Below are 21,403 nucleotides of genomic sequence, written 5' to 3' on the forward strand. Positions count from 1 at the left end.
GTCACGGCGACCTGACAGGAACCGCCCGAGCGCGCCTGCGCCGTGGGGCCGCCGCCGCGCGGGGGCGGGGGAGACGCGAGGCGACGCTGCCGGGGGCGGGGCCGCGGCCGGCGGGGACCGTCGCGCGCGCCGGGAGCTCAGGTACCGCCGCCGCGCGGAGACACGCGGGGCCCCTCCCCCCGCGCCGCCGAGGGGAGGGGGCGGGGACGGGGGCGAGGAGCCCGGCCCGGCCCGGCCTGGGCGCTCCGTCCCCGCACCCCTGTCACCGGCGGCGGGGCGGGGGGCGCAGGCTCTCCGTGCGCTGTGGGCGTCTCTTCCGGTCCGGCCTTGCCCGGTCCGGTGCGGTGCGCTCTGGGGCGGCGGCGTTTCACCGCGCTGCTACAGCCGGTAGCGAGGTGGGGTTCGGCCCTGCGGCGGGGCGAGGCGCGGCCCGCTGCAGCCCGCTGCAGGCCGCGGGGGCCTCTGTACGCCGCCGGTCCCCTCAGGCGCGTCGCCGGGGCCGCGGCGCCTGCGGGATCCGCCGCCTGGTCCCCGGCTCTGTGTGGGGGTCCGGGTGGCAGGTGGGGTGGGGTCTGGGTGGCAGGGAGGAGGGTCTCCGGCGGGGCCGGGAGGGACTCGCAGCTGCGCCCCGGGCCTCGCTGTCCCAGGCTTCGGGAGCGTGCGCTTGTGAGGGCGCTGCGCCCACAGGTTTCCTGTTGCTGACGAGTAATGTGGTTTGACTCGTGGAAGGAGCAGCCTCTGGAAGATTTTCCTCTCTTTTTGGAGTAGAAAATGATATTAACTTCCTCTGAGCAAAACTCTGCTGCAGTAAAAATTAATTCACGTAAAATGAAAGTTACTGACTCAGAGCTAGCTGCAGGTAATTCCATTATTTTTTAATCTCGAAGGCAACGCATGTGTTTCATGGCTCTACATCCTCACTGCTGCAGCCACGGTAGCTCTCCATCGCGCTGCAAAGGGATTGCCTGAAGAGTTCAAGAAGCTCCTTCTCAGTAGTCAGTTGAATTTTGGCCCATCAGAGGTTTGCAGTGACAATGTTGGATGTCACGATAAGTTGCAGTTTCCTGTCGGTTAGCAAGTGGCCTGACATGCGACAACATGGAGTGGCAAGCACAGTGCACTGATAACAGCTAAGGGTTGGATAAACAACTAAAAAAGGAAGAGTTGCAGATCTAGTAACTACTATCACTTTGTTCCTGTTTTCGCACAGTTCAATAAATTGCAGCCTTCCAGTACCTAAAGGGGGCCTACAGGAAACCTGGAGAGGGACCTTTTACAACGGTGTGTACTGATAGGACAAGGGGTCATGGCTTTAAACTGAAAGAGGGCGGATTTAGATTGGATATGAGGAAGAAATTCTTCACTTTGAGAGTGGTGAGGCACTGGAACGGGTTGCCCAGAGAAGTTGTAGATGCCCAATCCCTAGAAGTGTTCAAGGCTGGGTTGGATGAGGCTTTGGGCAACCTGGTGTAGTGGAGGGTTTCCCTGCCCATGGCAGGGGGGTTGGAACTAGATGAGCTTTGAGGTTCCTTCCAACCCAAAACGTTCCATGATTCTATGGTTCTAAATAAGTTAGTAGCACGGATGAAATCTTGAGTGTTCCTCTATGTCAACCTGTTTTGAATTAAATTGTATTGTAAAAGCTAGGAAAATTCTCAAGTTTTCCCAGTAAAGTACCTTCTCACTGATTTCATTGTATAACCCAATGTTTTCATTTTTAAGTTATGAATTCGATCTCTTTTTTGCTTAAAGGTAGCTTTTACATTGAGGAATAAGTTAAAAAGTCTTAGAAAGTTATATGTGCTGCACAACTATAACTTTCCTTTCCAGGTTTTAATGTGCTCTTTAAGCTACATGCTTGGTGCTTTTGACAAACAATGCTTTCACAGGTGTATTTCCGCGTTTAAGGTTTTCTGTCATGTCTGCCTTTATATACCCATTTCCCACTCTGCTTTGCCTGTTGTCATGACGTGTAGCTTGCATTTGGTATTTCGTTGATGCAACAAATGCAGTAAATACTTTTTATTTTGCTGTCTGTTTTAGATGTGAGGTTGTGTACAGAAGCATTGTTTTCTACAATAAATAAATAAATAATTCTTAGGCACTTTTCTTAAAGGAGATTTAAAACCTTTTCATTCTTAGCTGAAGTATTACTATGCTTCAGTAAATGTTATTATAATTAAGTGACATTATTTCCTTTCTCTTCCTATCTGATCAGAAAAGTCGGATATCTGAACTGAAGGCATTTACAGACTGTTTCTCCTGTTCCTGTGTAACCTATGAATTCAGGGTTTTTTTAGAATTCTATACCTTTCAGAATGTTTTAGCCTGATAAAGCAGTGGAAGACTTTGTTGGGGATTGTTTTACATAGGTCATGAGTCATCAATGAGACATTCCAAACAGTAAAGCTATACAGACCATTGAATTTGTCTTTTTGCTTTAAGCCATCAATGTGGTTTCAGGCTCATGAGAAAAATGGTTGGAGACTTTTTATTTTTCCAGTAGAACGGTGTATGAACTTGGGATTATTTTTCCATACAGAATTGAGCCTGGAGTTTGCATCTGTAGTATTTTTAACTTGCAAAGCATGATTCCACCAGTGAAAGTAGAATACCTACGTTAGTTTTTTCTTTTTTTTTTTTTTCTTCTCTTTAGGAAAAAAATGTGCTTCAGAGACTACTGACCTCAGACCTTGCAGAGACCTGCTTTACCGGGCACGTGCCTCCTCAGTTGTTCAGTTCTTAAGGTATATTGAACAAAATTACTACTTGCCTACTGAAATTGCCCTCCCCTCTATTTCGACAAGATTCTTTGGGCTTTTTCCTTTCTCTTCCGCAAAGAGCATGCATGCATACAAACGTTGTCAGCCTAGTCCTGAAAGCAACTGTGATTTATGGTGAAGAGATTACTGAATATAATGCGACTGAGTTTAGCTATAATTTTGCTGTACCAGCTGAGCTGATTTGTGGCTCCAAAGTTGCTGCTAACTCATATTAATGCTGTATTAACAGACTGCATGAAATCCTAGGAAGGTATTCCCAACTCAGTTTTAATAACCTTCTTACAGAATGTATCTTGTCAATTTGTGTGTTGCTATATTTGATATTTTTTAATTTCTCTTAGTAAATGTGCCCTTTGGATGGTTTTCTCCTGATATTAAAAAATGTGTGGAAATACTTAATTATAGAGATTTTCGTGTGTGCTTTATTCAAATAAGACCATGCTCTCGAAAATGAAAAGCTAATTACTCCCGTTTTCTCAAAAACACTTTTTCTAAGTACACTATCCATAATTTCCTTTATTTCTGTCTTGTAATGTTATATGTGTCTACACCACTATTTCAAAGTCCGACTTCAGTACACTAAAGTACCCGGATGAAACGTGTCGGGTCAGGATTTAGCAGATTTAGGCTAGTGAACTCATGCTAGAGTCTTCAGTGCCGTTTACACATTTACATCAAGTACGCTTAACACCTGCTGTTGTTCGTGCTTTCTGAATGCAGTCTAGGCATACCTTTGACCTCTTCATGGAGGAGAGTAAAAATAACCAGGCTCTGGTTTGCTGGGTCCAGCCCGTTCACAAGGTCACATTCTCAACCACAGACAATGGTCACGAACTGCTGCTACCCTGAAGTAGGAAGTAACCAGATAACTTCTGATGAGAGAGGTCTCAATTCTTATCCCAAATTTAGGAATTTGTCTTTATTTCGGGAATTTTATGTCTGATTTTCTCTTAAATGAAAGAAAAACACATTATTCATGCCTTAGATATTTCAATATAAGCAAATATGCATGCGTGTATGGGTTACAGAATAAATATGCTCCATTCTCATATGCTTAGACTTTTATCTAAAACAGGTCAATCTTATTAGATACCTGTTGATACATATGAAATATTTTTTTGTTATTGTTCCTCTTACCATTGAAGAAAGTTTTGAAAAATTAAAGCCTTTTTGGTCTTAAAAAAAAAAAAAAAAAAAAAAGTGACTCATAGTATTTCACCAATTAGAGAGGAATTAGCTTATCCTGGAAAACACATAGTCTCTACAAAGTCAGCAGCATTTTTAAGGAGCAGGGTAAAGCTTCTGCTAATGAAAGACAACAGACAAAAGTTACTACAGTTTCTGGCTTGCACCCTGGCCCACCACTACTGTCTTCAGTTTATAATTTTTTTTCAGACACTGAGGGTGCTTGCTAGTACTGCATTAAGAAGAAAGTATCCAAAATAAAAATGAAGTAAAAAAAACCCACCAAACAAAAATACTGTTCTCATCCAGTTCATTCCCAGCCCATCTCTGAAAGGACACATTGTTATCGAACGTATCTTTCAGATGTTGAACAAATTGTACTGTACTCTTAAAGCCAATAAAATGTTGCTCTTTGTTACTAATTTGTATCTCACAGCAGTATTCCTTGTGCCTTACCTCGTTTACTTCTCTGACGTGAAAGGAGCCTCTTACTTCTTTTTCACTATGCTTGTGTATTCTTTTGGTAGTAGTCCTAAAAATCTCTGTGTCTTTGAGAGTATATTAGCATATGCTACTTCCCTGATAAACTTGGAAAAGTTCAAATCCTTCAGAAAACTATGGGGATATTCTGACTTTGGATAGCTCACAAGAAGTGTTTAATGTATCATGGCAAACACTGGATTGTTTTTCATTTCTTTATTTCCAAGCATTTTGTGGGCAATTCAGTCCGCAGTTGTTTACATTCTGTAGCTGTCAAGAATCCTACTGCAGATAAATCTGATCTCGGTCCAAGTATTGTGCTGCGAAGTCCAGCTGTAACTTAGTGAGCCCGGGTGGAACGGAGGGAAAATGCCCAACATTTTTGTCAGGTTGCTAAGCTTTGCAACTGGTACATTTAATGTTCTGAAGTTGACTGTGTAAGTTCCAGTTTTGGTGTGAGTATTGTTAGATGTGGTTTGATTTCCATCCCCTAATTGGAACATAGTGTGTGGTTATGCATTCATTTAAGAAAGCTATCCTTGTTAAATCTCTCTAAAAAGAGAAAAAAGTCCTAAATATAACCAAAAATCAATTATCAAAATTTAATGTTTTCAATTACTGCTTTTTTTTTCTCTGAAGTCATTCTATTAATTTGATACTTTTCTCGGAGAGCTGGTGCAGATGGGAATTAATTTCTTGTGTAAAACAATAGAGGCACAGCATTAAAAAATTTGAACTTTCTTTGTAATTATAAAAAGAAACAAAGTAGCATGAATCTACAGAGAAGAAAGAACAGCTTTAAAATTATTTAATGCTTGGAAAGCCTGTGGTGTAGAACGTTGATCTGAGAACAGTTATATGATTAAAAGGTTGATGAAGTACTGTTATTTTTGCACAACCAGGTAAATGTAATGGATCAACATAAAAAAGTTGAATTTAATACAAACCACATCAGGTTGCTATTAAATGACATCAAATTATTACAGGTTACTACATTATGAGAGATTAGCTGTCTGAAATAAAGTCTGATTCTAGAAGTCTTCTCTGACATACTCTTAGTCCTTGTGAGTGCTGGTTGTCTCTGAAGACCGAAGGGTCTTCATTACAGCATTTAAGAATTAAGTCTCCTGTAGCCTGCTCAGTAGTTGTGCCAGCTGAAAGAGCACCGCTGCTAAACATGTGCACTGGGAGGCGAGATTCCTTAGCAGCCACGTGAGGACTGTTAGCTAGTCTGGTATGCATTCAGACCACTGCAGATGTGTCCATTGGCTGTTGTGGTTGCACCTGAAGAAGCATGAACTGCAAGCTTGCAGTTCTAGATATTTTGTTTGAAAATTTTCAAAACAGACTTGCGATCAGAAAATTCCTTCCTACTTCAGTTAGACAATTTTCAAATAGTGTCTTTTAGCAGCATTCTCCTTGTAGCCATTGCTTTTTTTACGTGCTAACCCAGAGATAAGAGTAGGAGGAGATTATTACTGTCTCTACTGGGACTTGAGTGACTATTCTGAGAAAGTATGTGTTGATCTTTTGAAGTGAAACCTTTCTGTTTGTCGTTCCTAGTCTACACAATTTGTGTCAGCCATCCTGTGCAATGGTCTGATTCAGAAAAAGTACTAAAGGTAAGGAGGGGAATACGCCTGACACTTGTTGGCTGTCCGGGAGCAGCAAGTAAGTTAAAACACGAATGAAATGAGCCTTAAGTATCAGTTGCCTGTCTTCTCTGGAATTTAGTAATAGAAGCGGTTGGGAGAGAGACTAAGGCAGAGATTCCACTCCTTCCTCTATACATCTTGGCAATATTGATACATAAGTGAAGACAAAGTGAGGGAGTGGCATTTTATGTAGCCAGAAAGATCGTGTAGGAGTTTCTTGTGGACACTAAGTTTGTGTGAAAATGGTTATTTGGAAAGTCGTAAGCAGTAAGTGAAGGGACGAAGTAGGTACAAGTAACTGGCATTATGTGCAGGAAGGAAGAGAAGGTGAAGATCTGTGTATTTCTTAGGCATTCTGATGCTAACCTTGGCACCACAGTTGGGTGTGTGAAGAAGAGTGCATGAGCAGAAATGGAGGCAAGCAGATGTAATGAGTGCTATTAATGGTAGACAGATAACTATTAAGGGTGTTGTTGCAAGGAGTACGCGGAGAGGGAAAGAAAGCTCTGGAGTGGATGTCTTGAAGGCTGCTCAGGCAAACTGAGTTAACTTTGTGTGACACTGACAGTTCATATGTCGGTTTCAGAGGGCACCAAGCAAGCAGTGACACAGGAAGCCTTTCAGGTGTCAGTGTGAAAAACACTTGCCTTCCAAAGGTGCAGTTAAAGCATCTGTATGTCTCTGCCGCAGTGTGTGTTTCTGGAAAAAAGTGCGTGACACTTAATGGGATATAGTTGTTATTAGCGTGTTGGTCTATTCTAACAGAGCTGATGCAGGACAATGGAGGCATCGTCACATACCAGTTGCTTCCCGTTTACTTCTGAGTGGTCAACCTAGAAATCACAGTGTGACACAGTAAAAATTAGTGGACTGATGACAGTGCTTAAGGAGAGAAAACATAGGAGTTGAAGATACAAGCACACTGCGTGAGAGACAGTTGTGGAATGTGGAAACTGAGTGTCCCAGAGTGATGTGTTGTAAGACAGAGGAGCTTACTAGATATGCAAAGAAATAAAGTATACGGGTTGGGAATGTGGAGCTGAGGAGGCATGAGCACACCTACCAGTCCAGATCCTCAGCAGCAAGGAACTGCTGCTCAGAAAACTTGGACAATATCTTAGCCTCATGGCTTTAACTATAGCGATATAGTTGTGTAACTAGCTACACAGAGATATGGTGTAACTCCTTGTGTAGGACCTTGTTGCTTTGTAAGACCTTTCCACAAAGATCTGGTCTTTTATTTATTAGCATATATGAAACCTGTGTCAATACTGACCTACTTTAAACATGGCTCTTGATGAGTCACTGGTGTTCCACCTTTGGGGAAAGTTACTCTTTCCAAATATTAATCGACATTTCAGTAGTTAGACTATGACACAGTTGCTTCAGGAAAGCTATAGTTAGCAAAAATTCTTACTATGGTTACAGAAATAATAGTCTCATCCAGGTTGGGACACTTAGGATAACTTAGTTTATTGCTTCGCTTCATATATTCTTCATTATTTAATTTTGGTTTTCACAGTGGAAGCCCAAAAATACAACAACAATTAAAGGAATCTACCCTTCGTTCTCCATGAGTTTTCTCTTGCTCTTATGGTACTTAATTATACCACTTAACCGTTTTTTACAATAATCTTAGAATACACCAGCTTCTCTTGCATTGCTGCTACAGAAGGCTGCTCCCACAAACGTGGAGCTTTTTCCAAGCTAACCTTACAACACATACAAGAAAAGATCTGGAGGCGAGAGTAGCTGTCTTATGGAAAAGGTGACACTTTTTTATTAGCAGTAGACTGGCATGTTGAAATCTCGCCAGGGTAGTCATTACAGGTATGCACTGAAATTCCAATGACCTGTATTCCGTTTCAGTTTTGAAATTAATTCAGGGCCAGGCAGTGTCTGGTGATGTTTGCTGGACACCAAGGTTCAAATTAAAAAATGACACATGAGCTGTGAAGTAGAGAAAAGTTCTGATGAAAGCTTGCAAGCTTATGGCACGTACACTGATCTAGGGAGTAAGGTAAATGATACCAGTCTTATCTGGCCTGAGAAACTGATGCTGAGATTTTGTGTCAGCTCTGTATGACAAATACTTTAATTGTGTATGGACATAGCTTCAATATGATTATTTTGGTCATTTGCCAGAATTAGCTTCACTTTTCTGGTTTCATGATATTCACGGCTGTAGTTCATTTCACTTCCTGATTGCAACAGGAATGATTTAGCAGTGTGTTGGAAACTATTTTATTTTGCTTGTCTCCAGCTGTAGGTTCATGCTGTAGGGTAATAAATTTTAGCATTGGCACGTAGTTCTGATTGTCGCGTATGTGAAATTACAATAAACCAAACGAGTCTAACTAGGGAAACCTGATAATACTTTCAAGTTTTTAATTCTTTCAAGTTTTTCCCATGTTTCCAGCTGAAGGATGGTAATGTGTAGAAAAGACAGATACAATATAAAGTGCATTAGGTGATTCCTGTGTATCCAAATTGGTGTTTAACATTCTAAAAGCTAAGCCCCAAGTGTCCTTGTTTCTTTCTTTGCATAAGTGGTGAAAATCAGGTTTCTAAAAATTACATTGTCTCAGCCTAGCAGCCATGATACGTTGCGTAATAGCTAAAATTCTTGGTAATGCAGAGCCATTGTGCTCTTTATAAATGAATTGTCCTTAGAATATGTCTAATTCAGCAGTGACCTATTCCTGGGCAAGTTGTGTGGTAAAGATTCCCAGGTAAAGTATCTGATTTATTTTTTTTTTTAAATCTTTAGATCACGACACAGCCATTTAAGACTTGTTTGCTACTGCGCAAGACAAATGTTTTGCAGACTTCTGCAGCAAGCTCAATGTTTGATAAAAATGCATCTGTTCCCACTTTTTTACCGCTTTTTCCCACAGCAATGACTAATCTGTTGCTTCAGGAATTTATTGTGTGTATGAATAGATGTGTATACACTTTATTTGTAGCTGTATTTAAAATGCATGTGTGCGTGTATGTTTTAATATATATATATATGTATGTATATGTATGTGTTTCTGTTTACATTTTAGACCTGTGATGGCCAGTCACCAAGCAGAAGTTCAGAGTTTGAAGCTAGATAATGATTCAGTTATAGAAGGAATAAGTGACCAGGTACTGGTGGCAGTTGTGCTCAGTTTCACTTTCATTGCTGCTCTGGTATATACGCTTTTAAGGTGAGAATATATTGACAGGAATTAAACTACATACCTGCATATGTAAAATTCTAACTTTCTCAACAAATTTTTGCGTTGGTATTCAGAACAACTGTGATTTTGTGAAATTGAGGAAATTATTGTTATATCACTCTGTTTAACCAATTGCTTGGCAGAGTTTTGCATTTTTAATTCACAGTTGGAATGAAATGATGCATTTCTCAAAAGTAAGATTCAACTCTTCCTTATCTTCAAATGATCAAACTAAATAATGTTTGTCATTCCTTAAAACTGAAAATGATTGAATTCACAGTCTATATGGCTGATGTGTCATATTTGATTACAAAGTACAGGTTTGTCACTAATGACTCCACAATTAAGATTGGATATAATCCTCCAATATATGTTCTAGTTGCAGTCTCCTTCAAAAAAAAAAAAAAAAACCCACCCAAAAAAATGAAACTGCAAACCTGAATAAATTGACTGATGGTTTATAAATGAATACGCTAGAAAATCACAGACTTCGTTTTGCTTTATGAGAAGCATACTTCTAAGTTCAGAATTCAATAACTTTAATGGTCAAGTAATCAAAGCTTTTTTTTTCATTTCAGAGTTTTTCCTTGCAATCTAAGAAATATCTTAGCCTATGTGTTTTGGGAAAATAAGTCTGAGCTTCAGATTGGCTTTTTTTTTTTTTGCTGATGTCTTTAGACTTCTGAACACAGAAGAGTGTTAGCAACTAAGAGAACTTAATTTTAGTGATGCATTGGCCTTATGGAATTTACTGAGGAGGATCTTTCCAGATGAGGAGTATTAGCAGGGTAGGAGGTATTTGAGAGCAAACTACCAAAGAAACCAGAAGTGGGAAAGCTTGGTTGTACTGCAAGACAGCGCTGCCATTCAGGACCAGGAGATAGTAAAGGAATCTGAGAAATGTGTGCACTTCACCTTACTTTCCTTTCCAAGGTTGTTTCAGTTGTTCAGATGACATCAAGAGTGCCTCTTTTCCCTCTTATGCTTTCTCTGCCCCTTATATTGACATTTTTAGCATTTGTGACTTGAATTTGAAGTATTAGTTTTAAAAGTAAACATTTTGGTTTTGAACTTTGTAAAGGAAAGTAAGTTGAGAACATGAAAAAAATGAGTGGAAAAAGGACCAGCAATGAGCAAGAGCAGCAGGAGTTCACTCAGGATTGGAGTTCAGGGTGATCGTACATTGATGGTGAAGGGTTACTTGGGGAGGAGAGAAGGGCTGGTTACTAACTACCTCTGCAGTCTAATGAGCTAAGTAAAAGTTTTGTCTGTGGATCCTAATGCTTTATTTTCTGGAAAGGTGAACAAGCTCAGACACAAAGCTTCCATACTTTGGAAGTCTTGAAGCTTGTTTATTTCTGCATTGTGTGACTGACTACTGAAAGTCCTGTCAGTGCCCTCTTAGCTCTCTGCTGTGCCTTCTGGTGCCATCTGAAATTGTCTATATTCAGCAGCATTTTTCCTTTACCTCCTTTGTATTCTCTCCATCAAAATCTGCACAGTATGGTAGAAAACCTGTACTGTACAAAAAGTATAGTAATTCTTATTTATTTAGCACTGAAGAGGGAGTAGGGAACAAAAGAAGTATTTTTTTTTCTTCACTAGTTATCTTAGGCAATACAGTGGTCGGTGTGTTGCTTATACTGTGTCCATTACCCCAGTCTCCTTGCCATCAATACTTCTGTATGCAACATCTGAAATTCTTAAGTTGGATAGGAACAGGTCCTGGGTAAGAATACATAAAAGAAAGCTGAGGGTAATGAATAAGGTTGCAGGAGCTCAATAAAAGGGGAAAGTAGGCAGCAAGGAGTGTATGTTGCAGTAGATTTTTAGGGTGCGGAACTGGAATATGTAAAGAACTGTTAAGGGATATGATTGCTGTACTTGTTTCCAGCAGGTAGAACTCGATGAAACATCACATCAGGGCATGAGCTGAAGGTCCCTGTGCTTTTGGTGGAGAAACTTGTTAGTAGCAATTAACATATACGACAAGTTGCTGATGTTCAGTTCAGTCACTCTAAGATACTTTTGTAAAACCTGTAAGTCTTTGAGTTACAAATTTTTGATAAAATGCAGTCAGATTTTTTCCATCATCTTTTAAACTTGTGAATGGGTTGTCGTGTTGCAAATGAGACTGTGAAAATTTAGTTTATCCAACAAATTAAAGGGAGTCTGACGCTCCAGTGCTTTGTATCAGAGATTCCCTACTTGTCCCAGATGACTTCACTAACCCATGTTTATGAATCTGCAGGTTTAGATCCTTTTTTTCTTCTTTTTCCAGCCCATCGCATGGTTTGATTATAAGATCAAGTCAGTATTTTCAACAAAAGTGAGATCTTAATCCTTGGAAATTAACAGTGGCCATCCTTGTGCAGTGACACACCAGTCCCCATAAGTACTGTCCCTCACTTTCCCTGGGTGAGACTGCACACTGAATGAGGAGGCAGCCTTCCTCCTTCTGGTAATGACAATTTCGTGGGTCCCTTTGTGATACATAGTACAACCTTCCACACGATGGGACTTTTTTACTCAAGTGATGGAGTGCTAACACTCAGAATTGGGAAATTAAAAGACTCTGCATTTAACTATTTCTTTCTGGCTTGTGTTTGATAGTGCCTTTAATTACATAGTACCATACTGTTTTTCTTTTGTTTCATTTATTTTCTTGTCCTAATTGCATGACAGAAGTTATGAATTGTATGTGCCTTGAGCTCTGCCTGTCCCCTCCTGGACATTGCAGTGTTCTGCTACCTCAGCATCTTATGCATAAGTGACATATGTTATACTGTACCTCTAGAGCTCTATGAATACTCTCATGTATTCAATGCAATATGTGATACCAGAATAAGGTCGTGTAAATGAAGTATTTGTACAAGGATGATATGCCAGTATTGCCCAGGTAGCTTTACCATATCTACTCTTTTAATTTGAGCTCTTAAGATTATTCTTTGCTCAGTATAGCTTTTCACTGGGTAACACTTCAGCAGCAAATTTGCAATTAGTTGTTCATGAAGGAATCAGAATAAACTGGTTTATAATTCACGCCTTCCACTTGTCTGTGATTTGAATTGAATTTCAATATATATCAAAGTTCTGGCAAAGTGAAGGTGCAAAATATACTCATTTGTAGCATCTAAACAGGGCAATACTTTTATGCATGTAACATGTATGACAGACAACATCCATAAAATCTGACTCATGGAGACCTAAGGTAGGCAAGAAGGGGTTTAATGTAAGCTTCCCATCCAGTAACTTCCATGTGTCACCCACATTAGTGTTAAATAGATTTACTTTTTATAGATAACCATGTAATTATTAGTATAAAAAATAAGGGGTTTTTCTGTTCTGCTTTGAAGAAAGAATGAAGGTAAAGATAGCAGTAATGCAGTATTATGATTGACCACATCAAATGAAGGAAAATATTGCAGAAGCTCCTAGAACCATTGAGGAAGTTATGTAAGTAGAACTGCGACCAGAAAATACCCTAACAATTCAGCCAGTCCAGCCCTCAGCTCTGACAGAGGATCAGCTTGCCTAGGATCATCCCTGGAAGCAGTGCAACCTGTTTTTTGATTTAACTTTTAGTCAAAGATAGATCACAATACCCTGAGGTAACCTTTTCTGATTTTGTACACTTGGCGGTTAGAAAGGTTTTCCCACCAACCTCAGATAACTGTGGGAAGTAATTGCTCATGTTTATAGCATGAAAGCCTTATCCTGTCCCCTTTTCTCTCTGTGAGTCGTCTTCTATGTGAACTGACATTTTTTCACTCTAATGTTTAAAAAATGTGGGCAGTAGTTCTTGTTCTCTCCTGAAGTTAATCCAAGTTCTCTGTGTTTTTATGCGTTTAGCCCAAAATGGAAAACAGAATCCAGCTGAGACCTCAACAGTGCTTAGCAGAATGTATCACCAGTGAAATCCATATGAATAAAGCATAAAAATTCACAGTTTTGAATATGATGTTGTTGACTCATTATTTATGATAACTCAACACCTCTTAATGTTGTCAGCATCATTTTTAATTCCAGTTCTGCTCCCATTGTGCTTTTGAATTTCAAACTTGTGATATATCCAACCTCCTTTCTTCAGTGAGTCCCTTCCCTATGATTCCCCTTGGCATCTCTAACCCGTAGTTTTCTTGCCTGTAGAGTCTTTTTAAAGAGTGACTTTAAAAGAGTGATTTCTTTTTATATCCAGTCTGCTGATAGTTACATAAATTCAAGATTCTAAATGTAAGAGTTTGCCTACCTCTTCTTATGTAAATGTTATGTCTTAATCTTTGATGTAGCAGATAAAATTGAAATGATTAGGATTTTTCAACTCTCTAACTTAGACAGTGAGTGAAAAAAATAAGAAATTTTCCAAGTAGACCAACAATACAAAAACTAGCAGTGGAAACAAAAATTAAAAATATTTCTGCATGATAAATACAAAAGTTGTCACGCATCTTGATTTTTTGCAGGTTGATGGCTTAATTTTATTTCAGATTAAAATCTAGTTTTAACATGATTTGATGATTGATTATGGAGTTTCTCTGAAAAATCTTGCTGCTGTGTATCTTTGAATGTCCAGAGTAACTTTAGGATGTAGAATCAATGTCCTGTTTCCTTAATTATTTATGTACTTCCTTTAAAATCCTTTACAGCAGGAAAGAATGCTTTTTGCACTTTGTTCAAATTTGTTTTTTTTTCAATCAGTTATTTTTCAGTGTTGGATCACAGTGTTCAGTTTTTATTATTTCTTATGTTTCTTTTCACAGAAATGAACATCAGAACATACACCCAGAAAATCAAGAGCTAGTGCGAGCTCTTCGTCAGCAGCTTCAAACTGAGCAGGTGCTGTGCTAACTGTTGGCATTATTCAGCTGTCAGCTTTGGGGTAGTGTATACTTCTCTGACGTTCTGGAAGAGGCTGGTCTTAGAAGTTATGGAAGCTTACTTACTGTACAGCGGCATCCTTGAAATTTATGGAGTAATGAGATAACAGAGACTTTCTTTATGCATAAGTAATTAAAATTAAATACTTGTCTGGTTCTTTTTTCAAACAAGTTTTTGCCACAAGGTGGAGTATGTTAGATTATGTTGTGTGCTTCCTGCAAAGTTCCTGGGAATTTAGCAGTAAAGGAAAGGAAATCTGGAGTACAGCTTGCTGCCACAGAACAAAGGTTAGATGTTTAGACTGATAAACTGTGTGTAGCAGAACAATGGCACAGCAACAAGAACTAGGCAGCAAAGATTGACAGAATGAAACTTTACCGAAGCCTTTAGTGACAGGACAAGGGGCAATGGTTTTAAAGTGAAAGAGGTCAGGTTTAGCTGGGACATAAGGAAGAAGTTTTTTACCATGAGGGTGTTGAGGCACTGGAACAGGTTGCTCAGAGAAGTTGTGGATGCCCCATCCCTGGAAGTGTTCAAGGTCAGGTTGGATGGGGCTTTGAACAGTCTGATCTGGTGACAGATGTCCCTGCCCATGGCAGTGGAGTTGCACTTACATGATCTTGAAAGGTCCTTCTGACTCAAACTATTCTATGGTTCTATGATTGCATCTGGTTCTGACATATAGAGGAGAGAATGGGAGAGTCTAGGCCAGGTTACTGGAAATTGCTGAGTCCCAGCCCTACAGTGAAAAGCTGTGCTTTTGGAGAGTATTAAGGAGAGTCCGTTGTCATAATACTTCTTGAAATAATGACAGATTTTGAACTACAGTGCATATTTATGTGCAAGACAAATGTGGCAAAATGGGAAGAAAAAACATTTCATGGCAGTGAAAGCTGATCTCTGTGCTTGGGCTTGGGAACACTAAATACTGCAACTGGTAAGCAATGCAGTTCAGTTACCTGGCTCTGGACAACGCTGCTTAGGATAACGGAGTAATAGTCTAGATCCGAGTTGTTACTCATGCTTCAGCATGTCTAACCTAACTTAATGTGAAGGACCAAGGAGGTTCTTTCTTTACGATCTTTAACTGGATTGAAGTCCATACTTAGATGGAGGGACAATAGTGGGCTTGTCAAAAGAACTTACTTAGTGAACTAGTTTTTGCGTTTAAGTATGCTTGATATTTTAATTTAAATATATTTCTTTTAATTTCACGTAGTTTTGCTTTTGACTGTTTGACTTCTAGTAAATGAACATTGGATTTTTTTTTAAAAAAAAACTCAGTAGACTACATAAAAATAGTTATCTCTAAAACTTTGCATTTCACTTCTGTTCCAGGAGGATGCTTCTGCTGGTGATAGACATCGCTTCTATACAGATATGTCCTGTCCAGTCTGTTTGCAACAGGCTACATTTCCTATAGAAACAAACTGTGGACATCTCTTCTGTGGTAAGCAAGAAAAACCCCAAACCCCAAGGATAAAACCAGAACAGAAATACAAAGATAAGACTAGAATCGAAATACAAACTTTTGACACTAGTAAAGTCACCCTTATACAAGGCTTTGTTTGATTTTAACTGCTTATCTTCTAGCCTGCATTAGAAATAATTTTTATATAAATTGTTATGAAAATATATTTCTGAATAAACAGTCACTCTGAGTGTGTGCTGCATTTTTTTCTATGCTATCAAGATTTAAACTGCAGTTAATTTAAAAGTGTCAAGGACAGAGAGTATAATTTATTTCCAGTTAGTAAAAAAGTGAAGAGGCTGAAAGCCACTTTGAAACATAACTATTTAAAAAAACTGGTTTAGAAAGAGTAAAAAATTCTGCTTGGTATTATCTTTATCTCAGAATGCTGTTGGTTTTTTTTTTCTTGCAAGTCCTGAAGAATTAAGACTTACATTCATAATGCTTAAAGTTTTTGCCTTGTTTTTTTGAGGCCCAGCTATTCAAATTTACAGATGAACACTATAAGTAGCATTTTGCTTCCTCTCCTTCAAGTTCCCAATAAGATTCTTTCACTGCATTCATCTAGTTTTGTGGAATATATAGTGCATACCATGCCTAGTCGTTTAAAAGAATAAAATTACAAATTTGGAAAACAGTTACTGTACTCAGATTTTTATATATTCCTTCACCTATTGAAACTGATAATAAAGCCAGGGTTTTAGGAAAAAATTTACATCTCTTGAAATTCTTTTGACTTCTAAATTTTAAACTGGTAAAACTTTTAATTATTTGCTTCTTCAGTTAAGAAGTTTTCTGTCTTTTCAGGAAGTAATACCTTCAGATTAATGATACAGTTGAACCTATTCAGGATTTTTCTCATTAACAGAATTGAATTTGAACACGTGGATTCTTGCTATCTTCAGTGAATGCTGTATACAAAATTACACCAGAAAAGATAGATTTAACCTAACTTCTTATACACTTCAATTGTTTTCCTTGGTTTGTAACATTTTATTTCATGCAAAGGTGTTTCAACTCAGAAGTTTAAATGTCTGTAACTTACCTTCATCAGGTTCCTGCATTATTGCATACTGGAGATATGGCTCATGGCTTGGTGCCATCCGTTGTCCAATCTGCAGACAAACGGTAATATTTTAAGTAATCATGGACCTGGTAGTTTGGCTGTCTAGTATAGCTTACCAAAAAAGCACTTACTTACATGAACTGCAATAGTGAGACTGACAGAAGTTGTCTGAGAAACTGAAAGAATATGAATTTGTGAGACGTAGGTGGTGGACATTAAGTTTTTTTGAACTTTTTGCTTTGCCAAATGGCTCAAAAAACATAGATTATTCCTGCAACTCAAATTTAAGGAACAGCAGTGATAGTCAGCTGTTTTTCTTTAAAGGGTTATATGAAAAAAAAAACGTAAGATCTTAACTGTGATTCTTCCACGCTTTCTGTTGAGGATGTTATACAACTTTACCAGAACTTGCATCTGAAAGACCTGGCTGTGGTGGAAGGCTGCCAGTAGGCAGTATACTACTGTTTTCTGAGAAGTACCCTCTCCCTTCCTTCACTCCCTGCCAAAAAAACCTATCCATGTCAATTTCTTCTTTTGTCCCTATTTTTAGTTTGTATGTAATATTAATCTCAGCATTGTAGAACAAGCATTAACTTACTTCCTACGCAACTTACATTGTCAGTTTGAAGTATGTCCCTGCAGCTCATTAGCACTTGGGATCTCTGAGTCTTGTGGTGTATGTTTTAACAAAAGTACATCTTTATTTTAACAGTTCACAAACTCCAAAGCTAATAACTTCTGATGAGTTATATAACATGCTTCATGCGCTTGCTTATGCATTATATCCTGCTTTAATTGTGTCTATCAGCAGGACAAAGGACTTAAAGAACAGAGAGGAAGGAAAGAAAAATAAGTATGACTAGAGAAAGAATGAGTAGGTTTAGAGTGTAGCCAGTTAGGAGAGAGACGTGAAAAAATAAAGGCGAGGAAGTTGGAAAAACGGAAAATAACTTCTTTTTTTTAGTATCTCTCCTTACATAGGTAGTCTTCTACCTTCCTCTGAGTAACATGTAAATTGGGTACTGCCTGCATGGTTATGCATTCATTTTCTCCCTGTGAAGTAAGAAGAGTGAGGTCTGGTTTATAAACGGAGGGTGGAGGTCTGTACACATGAACAATACGAGTCATAGAGAAGGCTTGCGGCAGGTCTAGGCGCAGAACGTAGATCCACTCGTGCTGTGATTTGCTAAATGTCACTGCTGCACAGATATAAGATACATATTTAGTGGCAAGATGCAGAGGGAGCTTTTGGAAATTGTAATAATTTAAAGCGCTATGTATTTTCTGTTTCCTATGATAATCTACATTTTATACCTGAACATTGCTTCCAAATACAAGTCTTCGCTTTTCAAAAACTCTTGTATAGACAGATAAGATATATGTGAATATGAGCTTATGTATTTTAGTATGTTTGCATTAAAGTTCACTCAAGAACACAGCACAGTTCTCTATGCTTACAAAAGGGTTGAAGGTTAATATCTTTTTCTGCTAACTTATTATTCTATATTATTCTTTATCTTGGTGTGAGGTTCATATGGAAAAGCATGAGTTTTGCTGCTTGTTTGCTGAAATGCAAGGCCATTCTAAAGAAGGAAGAAGAATGCCCTCATTAGTCGCTTGATTTGATTTTCAGTTTAAAAAACAAAACTAGATTAACTTGATAAATTAACTTTGTTCTCCAAATCATCTGTCCTATTTCTGAAACATAAACCATTTAGGTGTTTAGAAAAATTTCCTTTAAGCCTCTCTTAGAAGGAGGGGTTTTATGCTTGTTTTTAACAATCTTTTTAAAAATTAATATTCTTTAAAGAGTTGTAAGCAATGAGTTTGTTAAAACTTAGCAGAGGTATGGATGTTAGTAGTTTTCATCTTATTTTGCTACTTAACATTCAACTAAAACAAACTTTTTTTTCTTTGAAGTTAACTGTAGATTACTGTTTTCATTTATAGTTCACAATGCCTGCATTTAAAAGATAGTTGCACATGTAACAAAATCTCCCTGCTGTGCCTAGGTGACATTGTTTTTACCACTCTTTGGTGAAGATCAGCAGGATGCAACCCAAGTATTTCAAGATGTTAATGAATACAATCGGAGGTTCTCAGGACAGCCTAGATCTGTAAGTTTCGGGTAAATTTGAGTGGAAGTCAGTGATCTTAGGGGAGATTAACAGCGTTTTTTGTTATTTCCCACCCCCACCCACCCCCTTTTTTTTTTTCTCCATGGAATATGAATTAGCTCTTCATGATGCTTAGAGACTATGAAGTTTTCCTTAGGAACTTCGTGTATATATAGTCAGGGCAAACCCAGGACCTTGAAAATATTTATTTATGATTTGTGGAAAGGTATGGAAACTTGCATTTTTGTTGTGAGTGAGAACTGTTTATAAGCCTTGCGTTCCTTATTCTTGTGGTAAGCTCTTTTTTAACTATGACTCGTTAATTTGAAAGGATTAATAATTACTCTGTAAAAATACTTAATGAAATACATGACCTGCAAGGAAGAGTATTCACTTGATTGATCTCTTTACATTGATTGGAAGAATCTGAAGTTCTATTTGGTGCCTTTCTTCCTCGGATTTCTTGTCTTGATTTTTTTTTTTTTTTTTTTCCTTCTAGATTGTATTACAGTCTTTATTCTGCTCTCTGAGTGAAGAAAACAGGATTTTTTTGATAAATAGCTAGGAGAGAGGGTTGGAGTTCTGTGAACTTTTAGAAAGTCAGCCTCGTGAGCCTGTCTTCTATGTGCGTGTTTTGATTTGCAAGGTGAATCGCACGCACACTCATACTAGTATCTTCCCTGCGTGTCTTCCTCTGTTCATTGTATTTGGATATAGTAACAAAACATTAACAAGAAAAATTTGCAGTCCAAAGAGACAAAAGAGGTGTGAGATGGGAATATTTTTTTTCGTGTTCTAAACAACAAAACCGTTATGCTTTTGATCCAGAATAGATTGAAACTACCTTTCCGGCTCCATTGGACTTCTCTGTGGGCAATAACCTGTCTGAGGTCATGCCAGAAGTCTGCATTAAAGCAGTCCCGTAACAGGACTAGATAAATTGTCTTTGATTTATATGCAATGTATTGTCTTAAACACATAAAAAAATCCTTTCTAGAGAACTTTTTCAGCCTTGGCAAGAACTTATTTTAATGTCATGGCTCTGTGTAGAAACTGTGTACAGTGGAAGAGGAACCAATATAAAATTCCAAAGTTCACTCTCCCTATGCCTCACATCAAAAACACGCAAATTTGCTACTGAGCAGTCCCTCACTAAGATGACAGAATCATAGTAGAAAAACGGAAAGGAGCCAGGGATGGATTCATTTAAAGGTTCTTTAGTTTACTTGGAAGCTTGATCCATCCTTAGGAAACGTATGTGAATTAGTGGTTATGTGCCAGGGGAGGAGGTGTGTTTCTGAAGAGCTGCAACCTGTTCTGCTTTACCTATTGTTTTTTTCTCAAAATCCCTAGTAGTCTTCCATTCCGATCAATATTGCCCTCCAGATAACCTGTTTGCTGTTTCTCACTTTCTCAGTCATTTGTTTTACTGTAGTAGTCACTGCTTTTCTTTCTTAATAGATCTCAATGTATTTGTAGTGAGTTAAATGTATGTTTTACAGTATAGAATAGCAGAGTTTGACTGTTTCTTGAAAACTTTTATATTCTAAATCTGACTTTTTACACAGCAAAACTAAATGCAAGATGTCTTGTATCACTGTTTTTTGTGTGAATTCTAATAAACTAACAGATTCCAAAGCTGTAATGTAATAATAGAAACTTCAGACTAAAAAAAGACCCATTTAGCATGGGCCTGTTGCTAAAGCAAAATATTAACTTTTGGTTTCTTTCTTCATAGATTATGGAGAGAATTATGGATCTGCCCACTTTATTGCGACATGCTTTCAGGGAGATGTTTTCTGTTGGGGGCCTCTTCTGGATGTTTCGCATCAGAATATTCCTCTGCTTGCTTGGAGCCTTGCTCTACCTAGCTTCACCTCTGGATTTTCTTCCTGAAGCCCTCTTTGGAATTCTGGGGTTCTTGGATGATTTCTTTGTCATTTTTCTCCTGCTGATATATATCTCTATCATGTACCGAGAAGTGGTAACACAGCGGCTGAACAGATGAAATGGACGAAAATGACCTAAATGCAGAGGTGGTTGTGGAATGTTTTAAAAAGACAACAATAACATAGGTATGATGCGGCAAGGCACTTGTGTACAGTTTCAGTAGTCACAATTTCATAGCTGGTCATCTTACACAAATATGAAGGGTTACTGTGTGGTGATGCTTAACTGGAATCTTTAATTTGTGTATTACATACGCTTCGTAAGGATGAGGTTAGTTTCATAATGTACTAAACTACCTTCATCTACTTTCACCTGGTGAACAACTGTATGTAATCAAAGCAGAAAGCACCTTTTTGGTGTGTGGTTTGAGAAAAAGGAGTTCTAGTAAAGGACTTCTGACAAAAAATCCATGTGGGTAACCTAGACATGTATAAGGAAATTCAGAAATTCTTCACAGTACAGTTATCACAGCCAAATTGTTTAACGTCTCCCTGTCGTGGGCTAGAGTTTTTTAAAATAAAAGCAGCTTTGTGTGTCTCTGAGGAAGAAGAAACTCAAGGACCACATTCCAATTATCACCCTGCAGTTTGCTGTTGTCCACATGCTTCACAA

The 21,403-nt window shown here is 38.6% G+C and overlaps 1 protein-coding gene across 4 annotated transcripts; it reads left to right on the forward strand.

The window, feature by feature from the left end:
* The first annotated feature begins 113 nt into the window (after positions 1-113).
* On the forward strand, positions 114-21,121 carry RNF170 (ring finger protein 170). 4 transcript variants are annotated; one of them, XM_086628921.1, is made up of 8 exons: positions 114-141; positions 2,657-2,747; positions 9,154-9,297; positions 14,070-14,145; positions 15,526-15,637; positions 16,713-16,786; positions 18,737-18,841; positions 20,580-21,121. In XM_086628921.1, exons 3-8 carry the CDS (start codon positions 9,161-9,163, stop codon positions 20,847-20,849), a joined length of 774 nt encoding a protein of 257 aa, XP_086485047.1. In that variant the 5' UTR covers positions 114-141; positions 2,657-2,747; positions 9,154-9,160; the 3' UTR covers positions 20,850-21,121. The 4 variants fall into 4 exon arrangements, with proteins under 4 accessions (XP_086485047.1, XP_086485048.1, XP_009985913.1 ...); XM_086628922.1 differs by having other exon boundaries at positions 15,529-15,637; XM_009987611.2 differs by lacking the exons at positions 114-141; positions 2,657-2,747 and adding an exon at positions 6,038-6,070.
* The last annotated feature ends 282 nt before the right edge of the window (positions 21,122-21,403 follow it).

This window comes from Tauraco erythrolophus, chromosome Z (genome assembly GCF_009769465.1).
Source record: "Tauraco erythrolophus isolate bTauEry1 chromosome Z, bTauEry1.pri, whole genome shotgun sequence".
Taxonomy (NCBI): domain Eukaryota; kingdom Metazoa; phylum Chordata; class Aves; order Musophagiformes; family Musophagidae; genus Tauraco; species Tauraco erythrolophus.